Consider the following 22,386-nt stretch of genomic DNA (forward strand, 5'->3'; position numbering starts at 1 on the left):
TCTGATTCTTTCCCCTTGACTGCTGTAACACTGGAATTTCTCCATTGTGAGATCAATAAAGGTGTATCTTATCTTATCTTAAAACCTGCAGACTGCTGGCTCTTCATGGAACATGGTTAGCCACTACAGGTGTACTTATATATTCTTTCCATGACTATAGCAGTCCTCTAAAGTAAGCAGCTGTTCACCTACCCAGGCACTTGTAGAGGCCCTGGCTTATCCAGGCCAGGATTGCCAGGGTAATGAGGTCACCAAAACTGGCGGCAATGGGTGTGGCTACATTGTCTGGGTTGATGCCGGTCTTTTTTGAACCCACAATTACACCAACCATGATGATACCTGAAAGTGACACAGAAAGGGTGGACCACTTGACTAATGTCATCACATTACTCATGACTTTCACATATTATATTTAACCAGTCTGTCAAAAAGAGGAAAGTGTTTTTTTAATCCTAACCTTTTTTTAATGTGAGATTAATTACAAAGATCATTTGTTTGAGAAAAGCACAGAAGTGACCCAGCTTGGCCACAATGAGTATCAACAGCTTATTTTGAACTGTAGTACCCAGCTGTCACTATGTGTGTATGTGTGCATGTGCATGTGCATGTGCATGTGTGTTTACCCTGCAGCAGGGAGGCTATGAAGGCTGTGGCCACGCTGCTGGAGCACAGCAGCACAGCGTGACTCATCTGGAACTTCCCCTCTGGGATCCAACCGAGAACCACGGCTGCTACAGCAGCCAGGAAACCCACCACAGTGGCCTGAACCTGGAGGAGACACAGAGTGGGATTTACTATTGTACTCCTTACACAATACACAATTTCCCCTCGGGGATCAATAAAGTATTTCGGATTCTGATTCTGATTTCTGAAGCAGAGAAAACAATCAGTACTATGTGTGTGTGAAAACAGGCAAGCAGAGGGTTACTTAAAGGGGCGGCTGTGGCTCAGAGGTAGAACGGGTCGTCCACCAATCGGAAGATCAGCAGTTCGATCCCGGTTCCCCCAGTCTGCATGTTGAAGCATCCTTGAGCAAGATACTGAACCCCAGATTGCTCCCGATGATGCTTCCATCGGTGTGTGAGTGTGTTAAAAACTGAGTAGCAGGTGGCCTCAGCCTCAGCCACCAGTGTATGAATGTGTGTGTGTGAATGGGTGAATGTGACTCGTAATGTAAAAAGCGCTTTGAGTGGTCGGATGACTAGAAAGGGGCTATACAAATGCAGGTCCATTTACCATTTACAGCATTTAAAGCAGGTAATGTTCCACATAAACTTTATTGTGAAATACCGTACTTAACATCCCATTCAGGTAGAGTTTTCCAATCCATTACAGAACATGCGTTCTGCTGACGTGGGTGATATTGTGTAATATAATTGTACAAGCTTGTGAAAACACTATGACACTGCATGTGTTGTGGTGTGTTTATCTGTGTATGGCAGATCATTAGCAGAGAATGTACTTCGCCTTATATCACAGACAGAGATCAATAAAACAGTCTAAGCCAACACTCACCTGGATCCAACCGATGACCACTAGTGGTAGTGATGATGTCTAACAAGAATATTACAAACCATATACAGTAATATCCATAGCCTAACATAAATATGATTTTGTGCCTATATTAAAGAGAATTAAATTGGATTGCTATTTTCATGGCCAAATATGGAACACAAATCAGTAAAGGAGCCTTCAGTTTAAAAAGAAACATTTAATTGTGCACATTTGTATATGTTACACCCCGGTCTAGGGGTGTGGGTACGTAACATAAGGACACACAGGAACATGGGAGTAAATGTACAGGTGAGCAATTTATTGCTACACACTCCAAAAACACACTGTACAATATCGCACACAAAATGGAGCAAAAGATGTCAGGGTGAACCCAGGTCAAAACAACAAACAAAAAGCAACCTGTGTACCGACCGGCAAAATAACTGATTCCTAACAAAAACAAAACAAACAAAAAGACAATACTAGGCCTAACTCCCTAGGCTAACGAAAAACATGAGAAAACAGGTATAACAAAAATAGCAGCTCACCCCTACGATATGTGACAGTGACTATTTACAACAAACACAAACGACTCAGTTGGCCCTAAGGCACTGGTCTGAACAAAAGAAACAATTATTTAGCAAGGCAAGCTAAATAATCACACGATAGTCACACAACAAAGTACTTATAAATCACAAAAAAACAGAGAAACGATACGATGATGAGCATATTCCCTTTGGATTTTCTGAAGTAGTCCTTTTTCCAAAATTTAGTGTTTTCCGATTAGGACGTGTGGGATGTGCTGTATTATTCAGGTTTTAATAGCATCATTTAGACATGTATACAGTAGGGGTGGAGGAAAACATTGATACAGCACAGTATCGATATATTTTTGTGTGGCAATATCATATCATCACACAGTGCCAAGTACTGATTTTTTTTATATATAAATTCATTCATAATATTACTATTACAAATAATTAATATTACAAATACAAACTGAACTTTAGGTTGCCTACTTGAAAAATATAATCAGTTGCTTTTTCAATCCACTACATATATTTTGCTGCCAAAAAAAAAAAAAAAGTGAGATGAACAGACTGAAAACTTTAGTTTTCATATGGGGACATTATTCGCAGTTGACAACAGCTAATAGATCACAATATATTTTATCGCAATACTCAGCATATCGCAATACGTTTAAAATCACAATAATATTTTATCGTGACTTAAAGCTATGTTAACTTCTGTCGCCCCCCAGCGCATAATGCGTTATTACAACAAATAAGCTGGCACTTCCACGTACACAGAGTAACACTCGCCACACACCGTGTACACAGAGTAACACTCGCCTCACACCGTGTACACAACGCTACACAACGCTACACAACGTGGCGAACACCAGGCTGCTAACATTACATTACGTTCATAGCACCATTTCCAAGAAAATAATAAAGTACCAGGTCCAGTACATGTAAAAGCAACACATACTACTCATAATATAATTATAAACCAAGTCACTTACTTATCCAACAGCAGCAAGGCAACATCCCTGTCTGCCCTCAGCCCAATTTCTTCCTTCAGGGCTCTCCACCGAGGAAAAGCGACGCCAATACAAATCCTTGTTTGTCTTCTCCGTTGGTCACTTTCCTTCTTTGCTAATAGACCTTCAGCCAAACGTCCAGGCTTTTTCTTGGTAGGATCCACTTCTGAAACGTGTCTCGACCGCTTCTTTGGGTTCTCTGCCATGTTGCTTTCTCTGTCTACCTGCGCTCTACCTCTTGCTATGAGACTCTCCGCTCTTCCTCCCCCTCCCTTCTTGTTGTGAGGTAAAACGCGGCATTTCCTGTGCCGGTCGACACGCAAACTAAAAATGATATATATTGAAAAATACTGCGAGATGTTAGAGTAGCCGATCGGCTTAATCAGCATTGTGTTATCTTCTCTAGTAGTGGCTTGGGTGAAACGGACATTTATGGACATGTAGAAGTTACGCACTATAGCTTTAAGTGCCGTGATAATATCGAATCATGGATCATCAGGGGCCTCATGTACAAAGACAAGACGTGGATTTCCGACTGAAACATGGCGTACGCTTAAATCCAGAAAACGTTGTACGCACAAAAATATGCAGATGTATGAATATGTGCGTACACATGAATCCAAGCACATTTCCTTTGTACATCCCAATCAACGTGGAATTGAGCGCACATGTTGGAGTACCCGGCCCCTCCCTGTCCACGCCCCATTTAAATATGCAAATCATATTTAAATGAACCCTGCACCTGAGATTCCCCTCTCTGCACCATCAGAAAACTAAAACAAAAGAATGAGTAAGACGGGAAAAAAGAAAAACTTCACAGAATGCGAAATGGAGACGGTACTCACTGAAGTGGAGGCGCGCAAAAATGTACTTTTTGGCACGCTGTCCTCCGGCATCAATATTAAACGTAAGCGGAGTGAGTGGGAGAGTGTGTGTGAGGCTGTCAATGCTGTGGGGACAGAAAAGCGTACACACGCAGAATTAAAAAAGAAGTGGTCCGACATTAAGGTGGACGTGAAGCGGAGGACGGCTGCCCACCGCCAAAGTGTGGCCAAAACAGGCGGGGGGACAGGAGAGGAGGAGCTCACCCCATTTGAACAGAGAGTTGCCTGAGATCAATTGAAAGCAGACAAATAATTATGTGAACTGGATTTACAGTTTCCATTTGTTAATTTTATACACCACTTACACGGATCACACACACTATTGCTGTAAATGAATGCAGAAATGCACCGGGGAAAGGATGAGGCTGATTAAGAAATGTCACACTTTACGCACGGGTTTATTGACATGAGTACTTTACACACAGAGACAATCAGGGGCTTGTTAGAAAGCTCTGAAGCTGCAGTTTAACCAGCAAAAAACAGCAAGTCACTAACTTTAACCACTGACTAGTACTGATCCTGTGAAGACAGGATAATATTTGGGGGCGCACATGCTCAGTGCGCATCAGGGGGATTAATATTAGGATAATTAAACAAATAAATTATTTACTCACCAAGAAGCCACCCACTGCACACAGTGCCAGCTAGTAGTCTGTTCCCAACCATGCTGTTACTCAGAATGTATGAATCGTGTGTTGAACCAGGCCACCTCGCCACAATGATGATCAACTGCATTTGCGCATCACTATGATCTGTACATTGATCGAATGAAAATGCTTCCTGTTAACATAAACACATTCATCCTGTGATGGTGCTTTTATACTGTAGCCATGTGTGTGCAGGCGATAGCTCCGATAACATTAGGAAAACCGGCTGTCACTGCAAATTGCGCTTAAATGTTGGCCTGTTCAGCTGCATTGTATGGGAATTTGATATACCTGGCTGACATGTGGATAATTCCATCCCACACAGCTGGCATGGCTCGGCTCAGGGTCGACTGGCACAGTCCCAATCGGTCGGCCAGCTCCCTCTGGAATGCCCCTGTTGCTAGGAACCCCAGTGTGGTCAGCACCTGTATGGATACAGGCATGGCTCCTTGCCGTGTCGTGCTGCCGGCTGCAGCTCTGCGCACAGTTCCAGGAGGATTGGCCTCGGGAGCCATCTGACTCTGAACACACGCTCTCTTCGTATTGCGCCATTTACAAATCTTCTAATACTGCTAAAGCAGCCGTTGTTGTTAACAGTATTTTCAGCACCACTTTGCGCATGCTTTTATATCCGCTCATCTAATTGCAGACACATGGGTGTGTTAATTGTTCATCAGTGTTAATTGTTCATGTTTCTCTGATGTGCATATCACTCTAAGGACTAATTGTTTTCACATTTATTTATTATAACAGTTTCCCAGCATCACCTCTAAGTGTCGCCAAAGGATCAACAGCTGTAGAAACGTGCATACGCCAGCCATGGAGTTGGCGTGAGGCAACGCACATTTCCACAGTCATTTCACTCTTAATACATCTGAACTTTGCCATGGAAAAGGACTTACGCCACGTTTTTGTGCGTACACACCCTTTGTACATGAGGCCCCTGGTGATTCCCAGCCCTAGTATACAACACATTCAGAATATGCATCACGATTGGGTTTTTTTTACTGCAGTTTACGACACACAGCCTCTCGTCTCTTTACAGGTGGCTCTGTGCGTTAGGGTTAGGCGATAATACGGTTATAAGGTATCCTGTGGTATCTAAAAATAGCAACGGCATCAGTTTCATTACCGTCATTAAAAAAAATCTGCCGCCCATATAGGCCTATAGGGACCTAATATAATATTAAATATAATTTATTTAATGCCTAAATAATGAGGGCTTGTCCAGCACCTATGTATGTGTTGTTGAGTTTTCAATTGAATACTATTACAATTTAAAACTAACTAACTAACCCTTAACTGCTGTCGGGAGATGACATTTGATAAAGTTTTTGGATGAGACGTCGTCTCGTGACAGCTAGATGTGTGAAAGAGAAGAAAAGATGGCAGGCCACACATCAAGCAAGTTGGTCCCCAAAACCCCACAACTTCACAACTTCCTGCAAGCAGCAGCAGCGGGTCCAGTGGCCATCAGAATGGAGGAGGGAGAAGCGCAACCCGACCCACCAAAAAAACAGATGACTCTGGGCAGTCTCCTTCAAAGAAGAGCCGATGCGGTGGCAGGTCCGGTCGGCCCCATACAGGAACGAGCAGGAGCAGAGATAACGGCCTGTTGTCGCGAGCCTGTTATTCAGGGAGATGAAGACCCCCCTTCTCAGGTGGAAATGTGATGGAGCCAGGCATTTTCCTCTGATGGAGAGGGCTGCCTGAAAATACCTGTGCGTTTGTGCCACAAGCTCTCCCTCAGAGCGGTGCGTTAGCACCGCGGCCAAAGTTGTCAATCCACTACATGCCCTGCTCCAGCTGGAAAAAGTAAACATGCTGGTTTTTCTGGCGAAAAACCTTGAATAGTTTTGAAGCATAGGATGCTGCTATAATTAGCATTATACTTTGTTTTTATTTTATTTTCAATGAGGAGTAGCCTGCTCTGACAGACAAAACAGGTGGGACTTGCAGAGGGTGAACTTTTCAAACTAAAGGTAGGCTCTAAAAATAAACCAACCAACAGTATTTCCCGTCGCTTTCTCAGGATAGAATTATATATGCCCATTTTCGGTTATGCCTTGTTATTTATTGTTCTGTTTTTCTTATTTGATAAATCCTAGTACTGGATGCTATAGAGCTGTGCTTTAATTTATTTGATTTATGTTGATAGGTTCTAAAAATAAGCCATCGGACAGTAGCCGCTGCGGTCTGAGGATACGCTGTATAGCACACATTATTGTTACTGCCTTTGTTATTTATTGTTACCTTTTTGGAGTGGACTTAATATTTGTTAATAAAAGTTGTTAGTGTTATACATGTTTATGTTATTTTTTCAGTATTCTTAGGCCTATGTAATGTTTGTTATTATGTTTCTGAACGGTATGGGTACAAGCCGACATTTTGTCGACTCCCTCTGAGCCCTTCAAAGTGATTTTTAATTAGTCACGGTAATACCATATACCTTGGGAAAATGTGGGGAAGGTTTAACGGTAACAAAATTTGGATACCGCCCAACTCTACTGTGCATTGTCATGGATATGCCATACACAAACCAACTAATGAACAGTTACAAAAGTTGTGGGTTAGAGATGCATGCCCAAAAGAAAAGCACAGTATGCAGACTAAACACCCGAGTGCCTTCATAGCTATCTCGGGTGACTTTAACCATGTCACCATGGCAACAACATTGCCCACATTCACACAGTATGTGAGCTGCCCTACCAGAGAGGAGAGAACACTGGACTTACTGTATGCAAACGCCAAGGATGCATACAGCTGCTCCCCCCTCCCCCATCTGGGTAGGTCAGACCACAACCTGGTGCACCTCAACCCCTGCTATGTACCACTAGTCAAGAGCCAGCCTGCGACCATGAGGACAGTGAGGAGATGGTCGGAGGAGACTTATGAGACACTGCAGGGCTGTTTTGGGGTGACAGACTGGCAGGCACTCTGTGAGCCACATGGGGAGGACATCGACGGGCTCACAGAATGCATCACGGACTACATCAGCTTCTGTGTGGACTCCACTGTCCCAGCTAGGACTGTCCATTGTTACCCAAATAACAAACCGTGGGTAACAAAGGACATCAAAGCCATCCTCAATGCAAAGAAGAGGGCCTTCAGAGCTGGTAACAGGGAGGAGGTGAGAACAATACAGGGGGAGCTGAAGATGAAGATCAGAGAGGCTAAGGAGAGGTACAGGAGGAAGCTGGAGAGGAAACTCCAGCAGAACAACATGAGAGAGGTCTGGAGTGGAATGAGGACCATCACTGGCTTCAGGACCAACAACCACAGAGGAGTTGAAGGCAGCATGGACAGGGCCAATGAACTGAATCTGTTTTTTAACAGATTTGACACTACTGGCCCTGCCCATCCCCCCCCCCCCGACTCTTCTGCTGTCTGTCTTGGTCAACCATCTCCCACTCTGCCCTCCTCCCCCACTCCTCCCTCTCACACCTCAACACCCTCCTGCTTGACCCCCCCTCCTCCTCCTCCTCCTCCCACCTCCTCCCCCCGTGGTCAGACTGACTGCTCTCTCCATCATGAGGACTACACCCCTCCCCCATGTGTTGTCACCTCCACAATGTGCTTCACTGCTGACCATGTGAGAAGACAGCTGATGAGACTCCACTCAAATAAGGCTGCAGGCCCTGATGGTGTCAGCCCCAGGGTGCTCAAAGCCTGTGCCCCCCAGCTATGTGGAGTACTTCAGCATGTCTTCAACATGAGCCTGAGTCTACAGAGGGTCCCCTTGCTGTGGAAGACATCCTGCCTCGTTCCTGTGCCAAAGACATCGCGTCCCAGTGGCTCCAAGGACTACAGACCCATGGCATTGACCTCTCACATCATGAAGACCCTGGAGAGACTCGTCTTGGAGCAGCTCCGGCCCATGGTCAAGCCACTTTTGGACCCCCTCCAGTTTGCCTATCAGCCCCGACTTGGAGTTGAGGACGCCATCATCTACCTGCTCAACCGTGTCTACGCCCATTTGGATAAGCCGGCGAGCACTGTGAGGGTCATGTTTTTTGACTTCTCAACACCATCCGTCCAGCTCTACTGGGTGACAAGCTGACAGCAATGCAGGTGGATGCCCCCCTGGTGTCCTGGATTGTAGACTACTTGACTGGCAGACCACAGTATGTGCGCTTGCAACGCTGTGTGTCAGACAGAGTGGTCAGCAATACCGGGGCCCCGCAGGGGACTGTCCTCTCTCCCTTCCTCTTCACCCTCTACACCACGGACTTCAGCTATTGCACTGAGACCTGCCATCTTCAGAAGTTTTCTGATGACTCTGCTATAGTTGGATGTATCAGCAAGGGTGATGAGGATGAGTACAGGGCTGTTGTGGATAACTTTGTCACATGGTGTGAGCAGAACCATCTGCAGCTCAACGTGGCAAAGACAAAGGAACTGGCTGTGGATCTGAGGAGGACCAAGACACCGGTGACCCCTGTTTCCATCCAAGGGGTCAGTGTGGACATTGTAGAGGACTATAAGTACCTGGGGGTACACATTGACAATAAACTGGACTGGGTTAAGAACACTAACACTCTCTACAGGAAGGGCCAGAGCCGTCTCTATTTTCTGAGGCGACTGAGGTCCTTCAACATCTGCCGGACTATGCTCAGGATTTTCTATGAGTCTGTGGTGGCCAGTGCTATCCTCTATGCTGTTGTGTGCTGGGGCAGCAGGCTGAGGGTGGCAGACGCCAACAGACTCAACAAACTGATCCGCAAGGCCAGTGACGTTGTGGGAATGGAGTGTGACTCTCTGATGGTGGTGTCAGAGAGGAGGATGCTGTCTAAGCTACGAACTATCTTGGACAATGTCTCACACCCACTCCACCATGTGCTGGTCAGGCACAAGAGTACTTTCAGTGGGAGACTCATACCACCAAGATGTACCACTGAGCGCCACAGGAAATCATTCCTGCCTGTGGCCATCAAACTGTACAACTCCTCCCTCTGAGTGGCCCTGAGACTTTTTCACACACTGCAGTAATTTAATTTAACTTGTGCAATAACCCCATTCACCCTGACTGTATATATTCTGTTTGTGTAAATAATCTTGTTCAGTTTACAATATATATATATGTGTGTGTGTGTGTGTGTGTGTGTGTGTATATATATATTTATTTACGTTTATGTTTGTTAATAATTCCGGCACGGTGGTGTGGTGGTTAGCACTCTCGCCTCACAGCAAGAGGGTTGCCGGTTCGATCCCGGGCGTGGGAGCCCTTCTGTGCGGAGTTTGCATGTTCTCCCCGTGTCAGCGTGGGTTCTCTCCAGGCACTCCGGCTTCCTCCCACAGTCCAAAGACATGCAGATTGGGGACTAGGTTAATTGGTGACTCTAAATTGTCCGTAGGTGTGAATGTGAGTGTGAATGGTTGTTTGTCTCTATGTGTCAGCCCTGCAATAGTCTGGCGACCTGTCCAGGGTGTACCCTGCCTCTCGCCCGATGTAGCTGGGATAGGCTCCAGCCCCCCCGCGACCCTCAAGAGGATGAAGCGGTTAGAAGATGAATGAATGTTTATTTAACTATATATTTGTTAATACTACTGTTTAAATTTCTTATATTTTTACGTATCTTTCCTCTCTTGCAAGGAGCACCTGTAACATAAATAATTTCTCCTCGGGGATCAATAAAGTATTTCTGATTCTGATTCTGATTCTGATGTTGCTCAAGGATACTTCGACATGCAGACTGGAGGAGCCAGTCGAACCACTGATCTTCCAATTGGTGGACAACCGGCTCTACCTCTGAGCCACAGCCACCCCTACTTTTAAACATTATGAAAGACTTGAATAATAACACGTTTTTGATTATGTGCACACATCATGACACCAATTGCTTTTCAAGAAGGTGGTTGAAGGAATGAATGAGGGAGGCTGAGTTCCCCCAGGCCCAAAGATTAAAAAGTATGTTATTCAAAAAAAGTGACACAGATCAATTAACTCCCCCTTATTTCCTGAATCAACCAACATTACTGCAATTCATTCCCAACAACTTCACACGTAATTCCCTAAATGGTCCATGACGTGCAATAATTTCATTTGTGTTAAAAACTATGCAGTGTTCCACAAAAAGAATGAGTTACACTACTAAAAATGTGCAGGTTAGAAGTTACAGATAGAGATGGAACAACTTCCAACTTTGTTTGACATTTAAAGGTGCACAAAGAGCGGTAAGTCGAGGCAAATATTAACCTAACTACCAAGCTGATGCTTAGTTAATGTTAGCTCAACAACTAAGTAACTTTCTAACAAACGTGTTTTAACAAACAAATAAAGCAGCCATCATGATTTCTGCAAATTTAATATTATGACACTTACTAAAATAGAAATAATTTTGGTAAATTTTGGTAATTTTGGGACTTGTCAGTCTTGACATGAGACTTGGTCCCACCTCTGGGTATGTGAATGGGAGTATGCATGGCTGCATGCCAATGGGAATATTAGAGTATTAATTTCCATTAGCCATGTGAACAGCTTAGTAGGAATACTATCTGGCAATGCTGGCTGTGTGTGCATGTCAGCAGTTTTCAGGCTAAACTGAATGTGATTACCTGCTTCAGAGCCAGGTTGCCTATGATTAGATTCCACTTCTCTATGGGAGAATCCATCTTGCCCACATTCACCTGTGTTAGGAAACAGGACAGAATAGAGAGACAGCAAAAAGTTAAGTAGTGCTCTGAGTTTTCTGTGACTACCTATAGATTAGGGCTGTAGTCTCCTGGTCGACTAGTCGATTATTTGGTCGATATGCTCTCGTCCGACCAAATTCTCATTAGTCGAATAATGGCTGTGTTACTTTCATAAAGAGAAAAGTGGTACATCTTTCCAGGATTAACCCATTATTTCCTGCGGCGGGGGGACACGCTAAGTTACCTGTGAAAATGGGGGTGTTTTCAAAACACCCCCGTTGTTGACAGAAAGTTGAACTCACCCACCCTGATGCTCAGCGTCGCGGTGATGCAGACCTCCTTGAGTTTCTGACACTGTTTCCCTCAGTGGAAACGAAGCTTGTATTTACTTGTATTTCACAGATTCCACTAAAATAGCATTTTAAGTCGTGTGTGTGATTTATCCTTCAGGATTAATCTTGGTTTCATATGAGCAGAGGAAAGCTCCGCTCGTTGCTAGGCTAATGTATACCATGTAAAATGCCATAGGCTGGCGCTAATAACATTAGCATGTTGTATTTGCTTGGATAACGTATTTAGTATAAGACAGTTGTTTTGTCGTTGAATGATGTGAGCTGTAATGGAGCCAAATTATGTACCGTTACCTTTGTTAAATGTTGCTGTTGTCGCTGATTTTATATGAGAAGAGGAAAAGACTGCTAGATGCTAGGCTAATTTATACAATGTAAAATGCCATAGACTTGTGCTAATGATGTTAGCATGTTGTATTGGTGGGGAAATGTGTCCAGATAAAGGCAAGTGATTGTCTGTCAGTTCTGCGATTTATAGTGAAGCCAATTTGCGTACTTGTGTTTGAAATTGTCTCTATTAAGCCATATTTAATGTGTGTTTTGAATCAACTACATAAATAAAGTTTGATTTGAACTAAACTAGACACTAGGCTAATTTATATAATGTAAAATGCCACAAACTTGTGCTAATGATGTTAGCATGTTGTATTGGTGGGGAAATGTGTCCAGAATTGAACCCGTGGCTGCTGCAGCGAGGCATTGCCTCTGTACATGGGGTGCCGGCACTATCAACTACGCTATCCTTAAAATTTTACACAATCTCAAATATTATCATGAAATATTTGTGGAAAAATCTGTTTTGTGTTTCAAAAGGTGTGGCTGCATCAGACAGATACAAACAAATACAAATTATATTTTTTTGTTTATTGTTTACAAGAAAAACTAACAAAACTAAATTCTTGGCAGTTTCAATATGTCAGTTCTCAACAATGTCAGTATCAAAGTCAACAAATAACAGAGAATGTGTTCAAAACTGAACAAAAAATAAATAAACCATCACATCATTAAATTAATATTTAGTAGTCCTGCCATTGGCACATAGTAGAGCTCTAATCCTGGCTGGCATGTTCCCCACGAGCCTTTCATACTGTTGAGGGGTAATCTTGTCCCATTCTTCTTGAATTACTGCTTTTAATTCTTCTAAATTCTTTGGTTTATGCTTTGAAACAGACCTTTTGATAATCCACCACAGATTTTCTCCTGTGATGTCATTCGGCGGTTTTGCCTGCACATGCAGATCAGGATGCGGTCATTTCTTGCTGAAGAAACCCTTGGACGCCCAGATCTTGGTTTGTCTTCCAAGCTGTTGGTTCGTCTGTATTTCTGCAGAGTGTATCCAACTGCTGAAGGACTGCATCTGCACTTCCTGGCTATCTGGCGGCAGCTGTACCTTTCCTGGCTGAGAATCTTTATCTTCAGACGTGTTTCCTGCGTTGGGTTCTTTGTTTTAGCCATTTTTGTGTCTGAAGAACTTTCAAATGTGCTGGCTTTATGTAGACATGAAGCTTGGCAACAAAAATTGTGTCTTTTAATAAAAAGAACGACCTTCATCACTGGTACCAAAATGACCCAATACTCAAAATTTCTTATGTATTTTTATGGAACCAATCAATTTTAAGTTTTTAATGGCTTTTTTGGGATTTATGTAATATTTTGGCTGTGACTGTACTAAAAGAAATTGCACTTGAAGACCTAAGAGTGATTCTTAATGCAATATTTCACAAATGCATGGGGTGTCCGAAAACTTTTTTCCACCACTGTATGTCACAGCCCCTTCAAGGCTCCAGCTGGTGGGTGATGTATTGCAAGTTTGGCCGTTTTTTAACAGGAAACAATATGGCAGCCAGCTGGTAACAACAATCCTGTATTACAGTTAAATAACAATGTAAACATTTGAGGTTAGAATTAGAAAAGACAGTAACAGGATATGGGTTCATACTTGATCAGCACCGCTTTTACCATTTAGTTGTGGTGGTGGTAGGTTTTCTTCCTCTTGAGCAACAGCCAATACCGTTTTCTCTGGTTTCTCTGGTCCACATTTCAAAAGAATTTGGTTCTTTGTACCGCATAGTCAGCAGTTTTATGAGATACTTCTTAAGTCAAAACATATTTCAAATAACATCAAAATAATTCTGTATGCAATATGTAGCATTTTCACTAATTCAATAACTTTAACAGCTGGGTAAAATATGGAAACCCTTCCAAATGTCTTCATGCTACCTAACTCCCCACAATGTGAATCACTGTTCAAAGCTGAGCCTAAGGAAAACACGAACACCAAGACAGACAGTTTTTTGGGACACCACTGAGGAGTATTGGCTCACACTGAGTTCTGCTGTTCATGCTGACATAGCACTGTGAATGTGGAGCCTATATGCGGGGAGCCGGGAGCCAACAGGAACACCAAAAAAAAAATAACAAAGACAGAATTCTGCTGTCACTTCTTTAACTGTTTCTCCTTTGCATTATTTAAATGGTGGAGACAAACACAGAGACGTGGAGAAATGTTACACACGCTCTGCTGAATAACTGCTTCATGCACGTGTGGGCAGGCTTGTAATTACACAGGTTTATGACACCAGTTTATGGGATATCACATGCTGCAAATGCCCATGCTTGTGGTTCACTATCAGGAGAGCCTGTTCGCTCTCCTCACTGCTCCTCCCTTTTTACACTGTTTGCTCTGGGAGGTGTGAAGTGGAGCAATACAGTGTGTGTGTTTGTCTCACCGCTGTGGACAGCCTTGAGGCCAGAGTCATCTCCAGGTTTCCCTTGAGGCCAAGGAGAGCAGGTACCAGGATGAAGATCTCTGTGATGTACTGGAATGCCTCCCAGTGCTGTGGATGACACAAGGAAATAACTAGGCTTAGGCAGTATCAAGGGATTATGGTATACATGATATTCAGAAATCCCCCAAGGTATGATTTTACAGATACTCTGTACTGATGTAGAATTGAGGCAGTGTAATGAAATGCACAGCACAGAGGTCACTCTCTACTGGCGGAACAGGCAGCTGAGCTGAGAAAGATGGTGACTGCGAACGGATAATATTACAGTACTGGACAAAAAAAACTAGAATTATCACCTCACAGTTATATGCCTCCATGAACCAGCCAAGTTGCACTTACAGTTTACATGTTCTCACAGACATAGATTCTTCACACACACACATCAGTTCAATATCTGACTAATTTTCTCCCATTCTATTCCTAAATTGATGTTGAATAATGGCCAGAAAAAAACTTGTTTTGTGAGGTCACAGTGACCTTTGACCACCAAATTCTAATCACTTCATCATAGCGTCTAAGTGGACATTTGTGTAAAATTTGATAAAATTCCTTCAAGGCCTTCTTGAGATACTATTGAGATTAAGACAGATGTGAGGTCACAGTAACCTTGAACTTTGACCTTCAAAATCTAACCAGTTCATCATTTAGTCAAAGTGGATGTTTGTGTAAAATTCGAAGAAATTCCCTGAAGGTGTTCTTGAGATGCTTCTCGAGAAGCCAGGGATGGGGTCACAGTGACCTTGACCTTTGACCACCTAATCGTAAGTACTTCATTCTTAAGTCCAAGTGAACGTTTGTGCCAAACTTGAAGGTGTTCTTGAGACACCACGTTAACAAAAATGAGACAGACAGGCGACCACCAAAATCTAACCAGTTCATCGTCAAGTCAAAGTAGATTTGACAAAGAGGTTTGTGTCAAATTTTAAGAAATTCTCTGATGGCGTTCTTGAGATATCGTGTTCATAAGAATGGGACGGATAGACGGATGGGTGGACAGACGGTCGACCTGAAAACAGAGTGTCTCTGGTCACAGCTATCTCTGGCAGAGTGGATTGCCTCATATAGCTTCATCTTGAAATGACTTCTTCAGACTACAAAAGCAGTTTATTAGCCAAATGATTTTATTCAACACATCATCTCCATTCAGCCTACTGATGTGTCATTATTAGTCACAGTAACAAGTATCATCTAGGGCTGTAGTCAACCAAAGAAAATCTTGGTCGACTAAAGTCGCACATAATCTTCAACTAATTGATTAGTCGTGGGAAGAAAAAAAAAATCTGCACGTTATTTTTACTTCTGCGGTGGTGTGTCTGTGTCACTCTGCAGTTACACCTCCAAAACACTAGTCGGCAGTGGAGGACTGTGTTAAGTGCTGTAAAGTTTAGTTGATTCAAAACACACATTAAATATGGCTTAATATGGGGCATCGATAGCGTAGTTGATAGTGCCGGCGCCCCATGTACAGAGGCAATGCCTCGCTGCAGCAGCCACAGGTTCAATTCTGGACACATTTCCCCCACCAATACAACATGCTAACATCATTAGCACAAGTCTGTGGCATTTTACATTGTATTAATTAGCCTAGTGTCTAGTTTAGTTCAAATCAAACTTTATACTTCTGTGGTGGCGTGTCTGTGTCACTCTGCAGTTACACCTCCAAAACACTAGTCGGCAGTGGAGGACTGTATTAAGTGCTGTAAAGTTTAGTTCAAATCAAACTTTATTTATATAGTTGATTCAAAACGCACATTAAATATGGCTTAATAGAGACAATTTCAAACACAAGTACGCAAATTGGCTTCACTATAAATCGCAGAACTGACAGACAATAACTTGCCTTTATCTGGACACATTTCCCCCAACCAATACAACATGCTAACATCATTAGCACAAGTCTATGGCATTTTACACTGTATAAATTAGCCTAGCGTCTAGCAATCTTTTCCTCTTCTCATATAAAATCAGGGACAACAGCAACATTTAACAAAGGTAACAGTACATAATTTGGCTCCATTACAGCTCACATCATTCAATGACAAAACAACTGTCTTATAGGGCTACACGATTAATCGTAATAAAATCGTGATCTCGATTTATATGCACACGCAATCTAATTTTTCCAATGATGGCGATTCTGCCGGCCCCGCCCGTGCCGGGAGTCGGGACATCATCTGCATGAAAAGAAGTGCTCCCAACGATGCAGCGTTATACCACGTGATGCAGAGCGACAGCCGGCTGGCAGTTTGGAAAGCAGTGAGAGCAGGCGAGAGCCGACAATGTGAGGAGGACCCCTTACAAGTTAACGTACTGACACTCCTCAGACAGACAGACACACACACACACACACATACACACATACCGGACAGCCTCTCGGTCCTTAGCTGCTAACGTTGGCTCATGTACAACACAGGTACCACACAGAAACTTTTACAAAGGGTCATAATGTGCTTCTAGTGACTGTCAAATCGCCAGCGAAAGTTGTTTACACTGCTTGTTAGTGCCTGCTCTCATGGGACAAAGATCCTCTGATAAGAAAGATGGTTCACTCTGCTCTGCTGCCAGGAACAAACTGGGAGGAAGATCCTCTCTGAGGAAGAGGGTTCACTTTGCTGCAGGGTTCACCAAAACGTTTTTTGTTTTTTTCTTATAAATTGAACACACGTTAAAGAACATACAAGATCCTGTAGAGAATTAATACATATAATACAATACAATATAATAAACACTGTAAAATTAAATGAAGGAAGAGGAGTTTTTTTAAAGGCAAATAAAATACTGGGGATTTGTGTAAACATATACAGACATATAAATAATTATATAATTAAAGATATGTAGGCTATGTTAGGTGAATACTCCTATCAAATGCATGGTGTTGAAACGTTTAATTTTGATCTTCCTTAGTCCATTTAGACTTTATTTTATCATAACAATAACAATGAATATTATGAATTGTTCACATTTTAATTTAATTTTAATAATTATCACACAGCATTTTGTGGAAAAGTCAAATTTTCAGTTTACAGTTTTAATAAACTCAGTACTGTTTTTCAACACATATATTGTTTTGTCTTCATTCAATGTAATTAGTACATATTGTTATTGCGCCACTGGTTTTGGCCTTGGTGCCCCACATTTTGGCCGTGATGCCCCAATAAATTTGCATTTATCAAAGGCCAAAGTGGCCTTGCCCTAAAAATGACTTAATTCCAGGCCTCGAATACCTACCTCAGAAAAATGTTCAGCATTGATATTATTGTTAAAATTGTTCAAAAGCTGTAAGACAAGAGACTAAAGTTTATTGTTTTTACAGTCAGTGTCAGGCTGTCAGCTGTTGCATTTAAGCTAAAAACAGGAGTGTTCCCTCTCTGCTGACCAGAGTTTATGTGCCTTGTGTCTCTTGTATTAGGCACAATCATAGGTTTTGTTATTTAATGATATTTTTTTTATTTATTTATTTATAATTTTTGTTACTTTTCCTTTTGTATCAGGAAATAAGCATAATAAATCTTTCTGTTGAAAAAAATCGTGAGAGAATCGTGATCTCAATTATAAGCTAAAAAATTGTTTTTCTCATTTTTTCCAGAATCGTGCAGCCCTAGCACCAATGAGCCTGCGGACTAAATCTAATAGAGTCAACACAGTAGTTTGTCTCTCTAGTTAAGAATCCTGGCAGAAATTCAATCAAGGTTCAAATGTTTACAAAACAGATACAGACACAGCTTACTGTTAACATGTTGTCAGCTGTCTGAAGAAAAAAAAAAAAAAAAAAAAATACTGAGTTTCTGGTAGGGATGTCCCGATCCAGCTTTTTCACTTCCTATCTGATACCAATATTACAGCCTTGAGTTTTGGCTAATACCAATACCGATCTGATCCAAGCGCGTATTATACATGTTGACTTATTTTGTTGTCAGTCATGTTAGAAAAGATTTTATCAAGCGATATTACTCGAACAAGAACAACTACTTAATCAGGAATGATCCACAACAGTTGGTATGAGAAACTGATCCATTTATTGTTAACAGGGTTTAAACAAGCAATACTCCATCCGTGGCTCCAATTTCACTAATTGTGCCCAAAACAATGCCATCAGTGCTCTTTACTTAAACAGTAAGAGTGTAAACCAAATAAAAATATCACTCTCAAAAAACCAGAGCAGAAAACAAATAGTCAGTTAACTAAATTGACCGCTACCCTTCATGCGTCTGCATGCTGGCCTGGTGGATTGATAGTAAGTGCTGGAGCGGATCACTGGAATGGACTGCTTGAATCGCGGAGTGCTGGGCTGGCCGGAAAACCTGGATCGGAGTCCGTGCAAAACTGAATCGGAGTTCTTGGATCGGCATTTTTCCATGCAGTCCGATCTGATGCATGTTTTTTGCTAATATCGGCGGCCGATACCAAATCGAATATCAGATCGGGACATCCCTAGTTTCTGGGTGGGTTTCACATGCAGCAACCACTGTGGACACATCTTACTAGGGCTGTAACGGTATGAGATTTTCACAGTACTATAACGGTCTCAGAAAATATCACAGTTTCACATAGAAATTGCCAAACTTACAATTACAAATTTCACTTTTGGTAGCCTAATAGAATAATATAATCATTTGCCTTTTTAGTCTACTCGAAACATTCTACTGCAATACAAATGACAGAAGTGAGATGAGCTGAATACTGAAAACTGTATCTTACCAGATAAAACAGATGTTAACAAAGTTTTCCTTTGGGGACACAATATACAGTTGAAAAAAGGTAATAAATTACAATATATCAATATATCTAATAGCAAGACTCAGCAGCATATCGCAACACATTTAAAAATCGCAATGATATTGTATCGCGATAATATCAAAACATGGGGCCTCTGATGATTCCCACCCCTATTTCACAGTATCACAGCATTACACGGTTACCATTATTAATATCAGTTAAAATGACCCTTACAGAAATTAAAACAGAAGGTTATTTTGGTTGAAGTAGGCCTAACACTTTATTATAACTGTAACTTAACTTTCTTTTTAAATGGAAGTATGTATTAAAGTGTGAAAAGCAGTGGAGGAGGAAAGAAGTTGGGCAGCTTAGATTCTAGTCACCCCTCCGCAGTGGCATAGATAAGCAATTGTACACTGTATGATAACCTCAGATTTAAATGCAGGTATACCACTGCTACGCTAAATCTGCCTAACTGTTTTAAACCTCAATGTCCTCCAATAAAAGAAACACTGTTGAGGTGGGACTTGCAGGTGGCATAATACACATTCATGATCCAAGTTTCCAAATTATTCTGCTGACTGATGGTTGGTGGTGGTACCGCAAAACAAACACAGCAATGTGACGGCAAAGGCAGTAAAGAAGAGGACTACAAGCAAGTGTGTAAACAACGCATGTTAAAATGTATAACAAGGAGGAAAATGCATTCATGTCCGTCTGACCTCAAGCATGCACACAAAGCCTTTACATAAGAAACACTGAATGTTAACAGAACTTTTGTTTGTTTACAAGAACACACCACACAGCAAATTAAAAACAGACAGTGTTACTTTGTCAATAGCCAATAGCATGTGGCCACCTGTATTTTAAAGGGGGACACCGCCAAAAGGGAGAATTCTAACATGTTATTTCCATGGCCTAGGAAAGTTCAATCACTATTATTAGTGAACATGAGCTGCTCTCCCTCAAAGCCAGAAACCAGAGAAGGAAGTGTCACACTTGTGATGTCATTAGGTATAAAGTCTGGAGCTGTTCCATACACAATGAATGGGAGCCTGATTTTATGAACCCCAATAATGTTTGTTTTCTTTTTGTTCTCAGCCGTGTTCCCATAAAGGCCTACTCAGAATGTTCCCCTGGCTGCTCTCAGTGTCATCCACAATATCTTTTACCACTGACTGTCTGTGGAGCAGCTGCAGATTTTGTACCCTATAACACAAATTTGAGTTATAGCGCTCCAGTGTTTGGATTTGGGAGGGAGCTGTTCATGTTTACTATTATTTTTCGACTGTCTTAGACCATAGGAATAACATGTACAAATTTTAAAAATGGGTTAAGTCCGCCCTTAAAGAATAATTCCATTTTACACCTGTCTTACTTTTGTAGCTTTGGCCATTATTCCTATCACTGATGATAATATAGTGGGGACGAGCTGGTCTCTTGAGGCTTTAAAGGTCCCATATTGTAAAAACTCAGATTTCCACTTTCTTTATAAAAATAAAGTAGGTATAGGTGCTATATCAATAGTGTGAAAGTATCAAAATGCTCAGTCAACAGTGGAGTCCCTATTCAGAAACTGTGCCTTAAACAAGCCAGAAGGACTTCTGTGAAGTTGTGATGTCACAACTATACTACAAAGGTGGAAACTGCCTCTAGAGTGTAGTGACAGTGCAGAGACACCCAGAGTGCAGATAAAGAAGACCCGACTGATCAAACTATGCTTTTATGGAAGGGTGGGCTTAAAGAGACAGGCGCTAAAACGGATTGTTTCAGAGGGTGAATACAGGTTTCAGGCACACAGTATGAGAAAAATATATATATTTTTTATACATAAAAGCATGTAAACATTAGGGATGTTCCTGGCAAAAAAAAAACAAAAAAAACAACCATGTCATGTCTAAATACCGCTGAAGTACGAGACACTTTGCACCGTGCTGTATGAACGTGAACATTAGGGCAACTCAGTCAAAGGTAAACCACTGAAATAACGTCTAAAATAAATAAATTGCCTCTGAAATGTGGGGCACATTGAACCTTGCAGATTATCCAACAAAAATGATAGCAATTCACTTTAAAGTAGGGATGCACGATACATCGGCATTAATATCAGTATCGGCTGATGTTCGTCGTTTTTTAACATATCGGCATTGGTCCAATGAGTAAAACTGGACCGATATTAACAACCGATGTTTATATATGTTTATATATGTTTATATCCGTCTAGTTGCTGTTTGTGTATGTGTGTCGGGAGAGGGAGGGTGAGAGAGAGAGAGAGAGAGAGAGAGAGAGAGAGAGGGAGGGGGATTTGGTCATGCGGTATTTGTTTGGGCACGTGTCAGTGACACAAACAGCACAGGATTGTGGGGGGTTTAACTGAAGAGGAGAAAAAAATGTCAGCGGTGTGGTCGTTTTTCACGGTGTCATAAGAAGATACTCGAAAAGCAGTATGCAACACCTGCAAAGTCGAGGTAATGCAAGGAGGATGCCGCGTCAAGTCATTCAACACTACAAATTTAATATCTCATTTGAAAAACCGCCATCCAGAAGTTCACAACCAGTGGCAGAAAGCTAATGCTGCTAACGTTAGCCAGCAGGCAAAAACGAAAACAGCAGCAGCCGCAGCAGCTGGGAGCCCAATACAAGTACTCGACCAAACCAAGAAATTTGCCAAGGACAGTGCAAAAGCCAGGTCAATAACAAACAAGGTAATGGAAATGATTGCTCTTGACGACCAGCCGTTTTCCATAGTGGAGGACCAGGGATTTCAGCGGTTGATAGAGCATATTGAACCCCGCTACAGCCTGCCAAATCCGCGCTACTTTTCCGACGTCTCCCTCCCTGCTTTGCATGAAGTTGTGGCCACGCATATCCACAAACTGTTGGACAATGTGACTGACATTAGCTTCACGACGGATATATGGAGTTCGAACGTAAGTCAGATGAGTATGTTGAGCCTCACTGCTCAGTGGATTGATGACAACTTTGAAATGAAGAGAGCTGTTTTGCATGCACAAGAGTTTGCAGGATCGCATACGGGGGCCGCCATCGCTAGCGCATTTGACTGCATGTTTGCTCAGTGGAAAATTAAAAAAGACAACGTGCATGTTGTGCTTCGCGACAATGCACGAAATATGCAGAAGGCAATGGACGAGTGCGGCATTAAAAGCCTGGGCTGCATGGCTCATACGCTGCAGCTAGCAGTGCATGATGGAGTGTTAAGCCAGCGAAGCGTCTCTGACTGTGTGGCTATTGGAAGGAAAATAGTCAGACATTTTCGCCACTCTCAACTCGCCACCTCCCGGCTGAGAGCCATACAGCAAGAGTTAGGCA

At 42.2% G+C, this 22,386-nt stretch overlaps 1 protein-coding gene across 1 annotated transcript in view; it reads right to left on the reverse strand.

The window, feature by feature from the left end:
* slc41a2b (solute carrier family 41 member 2b) overlaps positions 1 to 22,386 on the reverse strand; it is a 149,342-nt gene that overhangs the window by 116,363 nt on the left and 10,593 nt on the right. Inside the window, exons 3-6 of the mRNA XM_049567086.1 lie at positions 14,281 to 14,388; positions 11,124 to 11,195; positions 624 to 768; positions 193 to 339 (exon numbers count right to left, since the gene is read on the reverse strand). Of these exons, the coding sequence (XP_049423043.1) occupies positions 193 to 339; positions 624 to 768; positions 11,124 to 11,195; positions 14,281 to 14,388 (472 nt within the window). The remainder of the gene's footprint in view (positions 1 to 192; positions 340 to 623; positions 769 to 11,123; positions 11,196 to 14,280; positions 14,389 to 22,386) is intronic.

This window comes from Epinephelus fuscoguttatus, linkage group LG22, assembly GCF_011397635.1.
Source record: "Epinephelus fuscoguttatus linkage group LG22, E.fuscoguttatus.final_Chr_v1".
Taxonomy (NCBI): Eukaryota; Metazoa; Chordata; class Actinopteri; order Perciformes; family Serranidae; genus Epinephelus; species Epinephelus fuscoguttatus.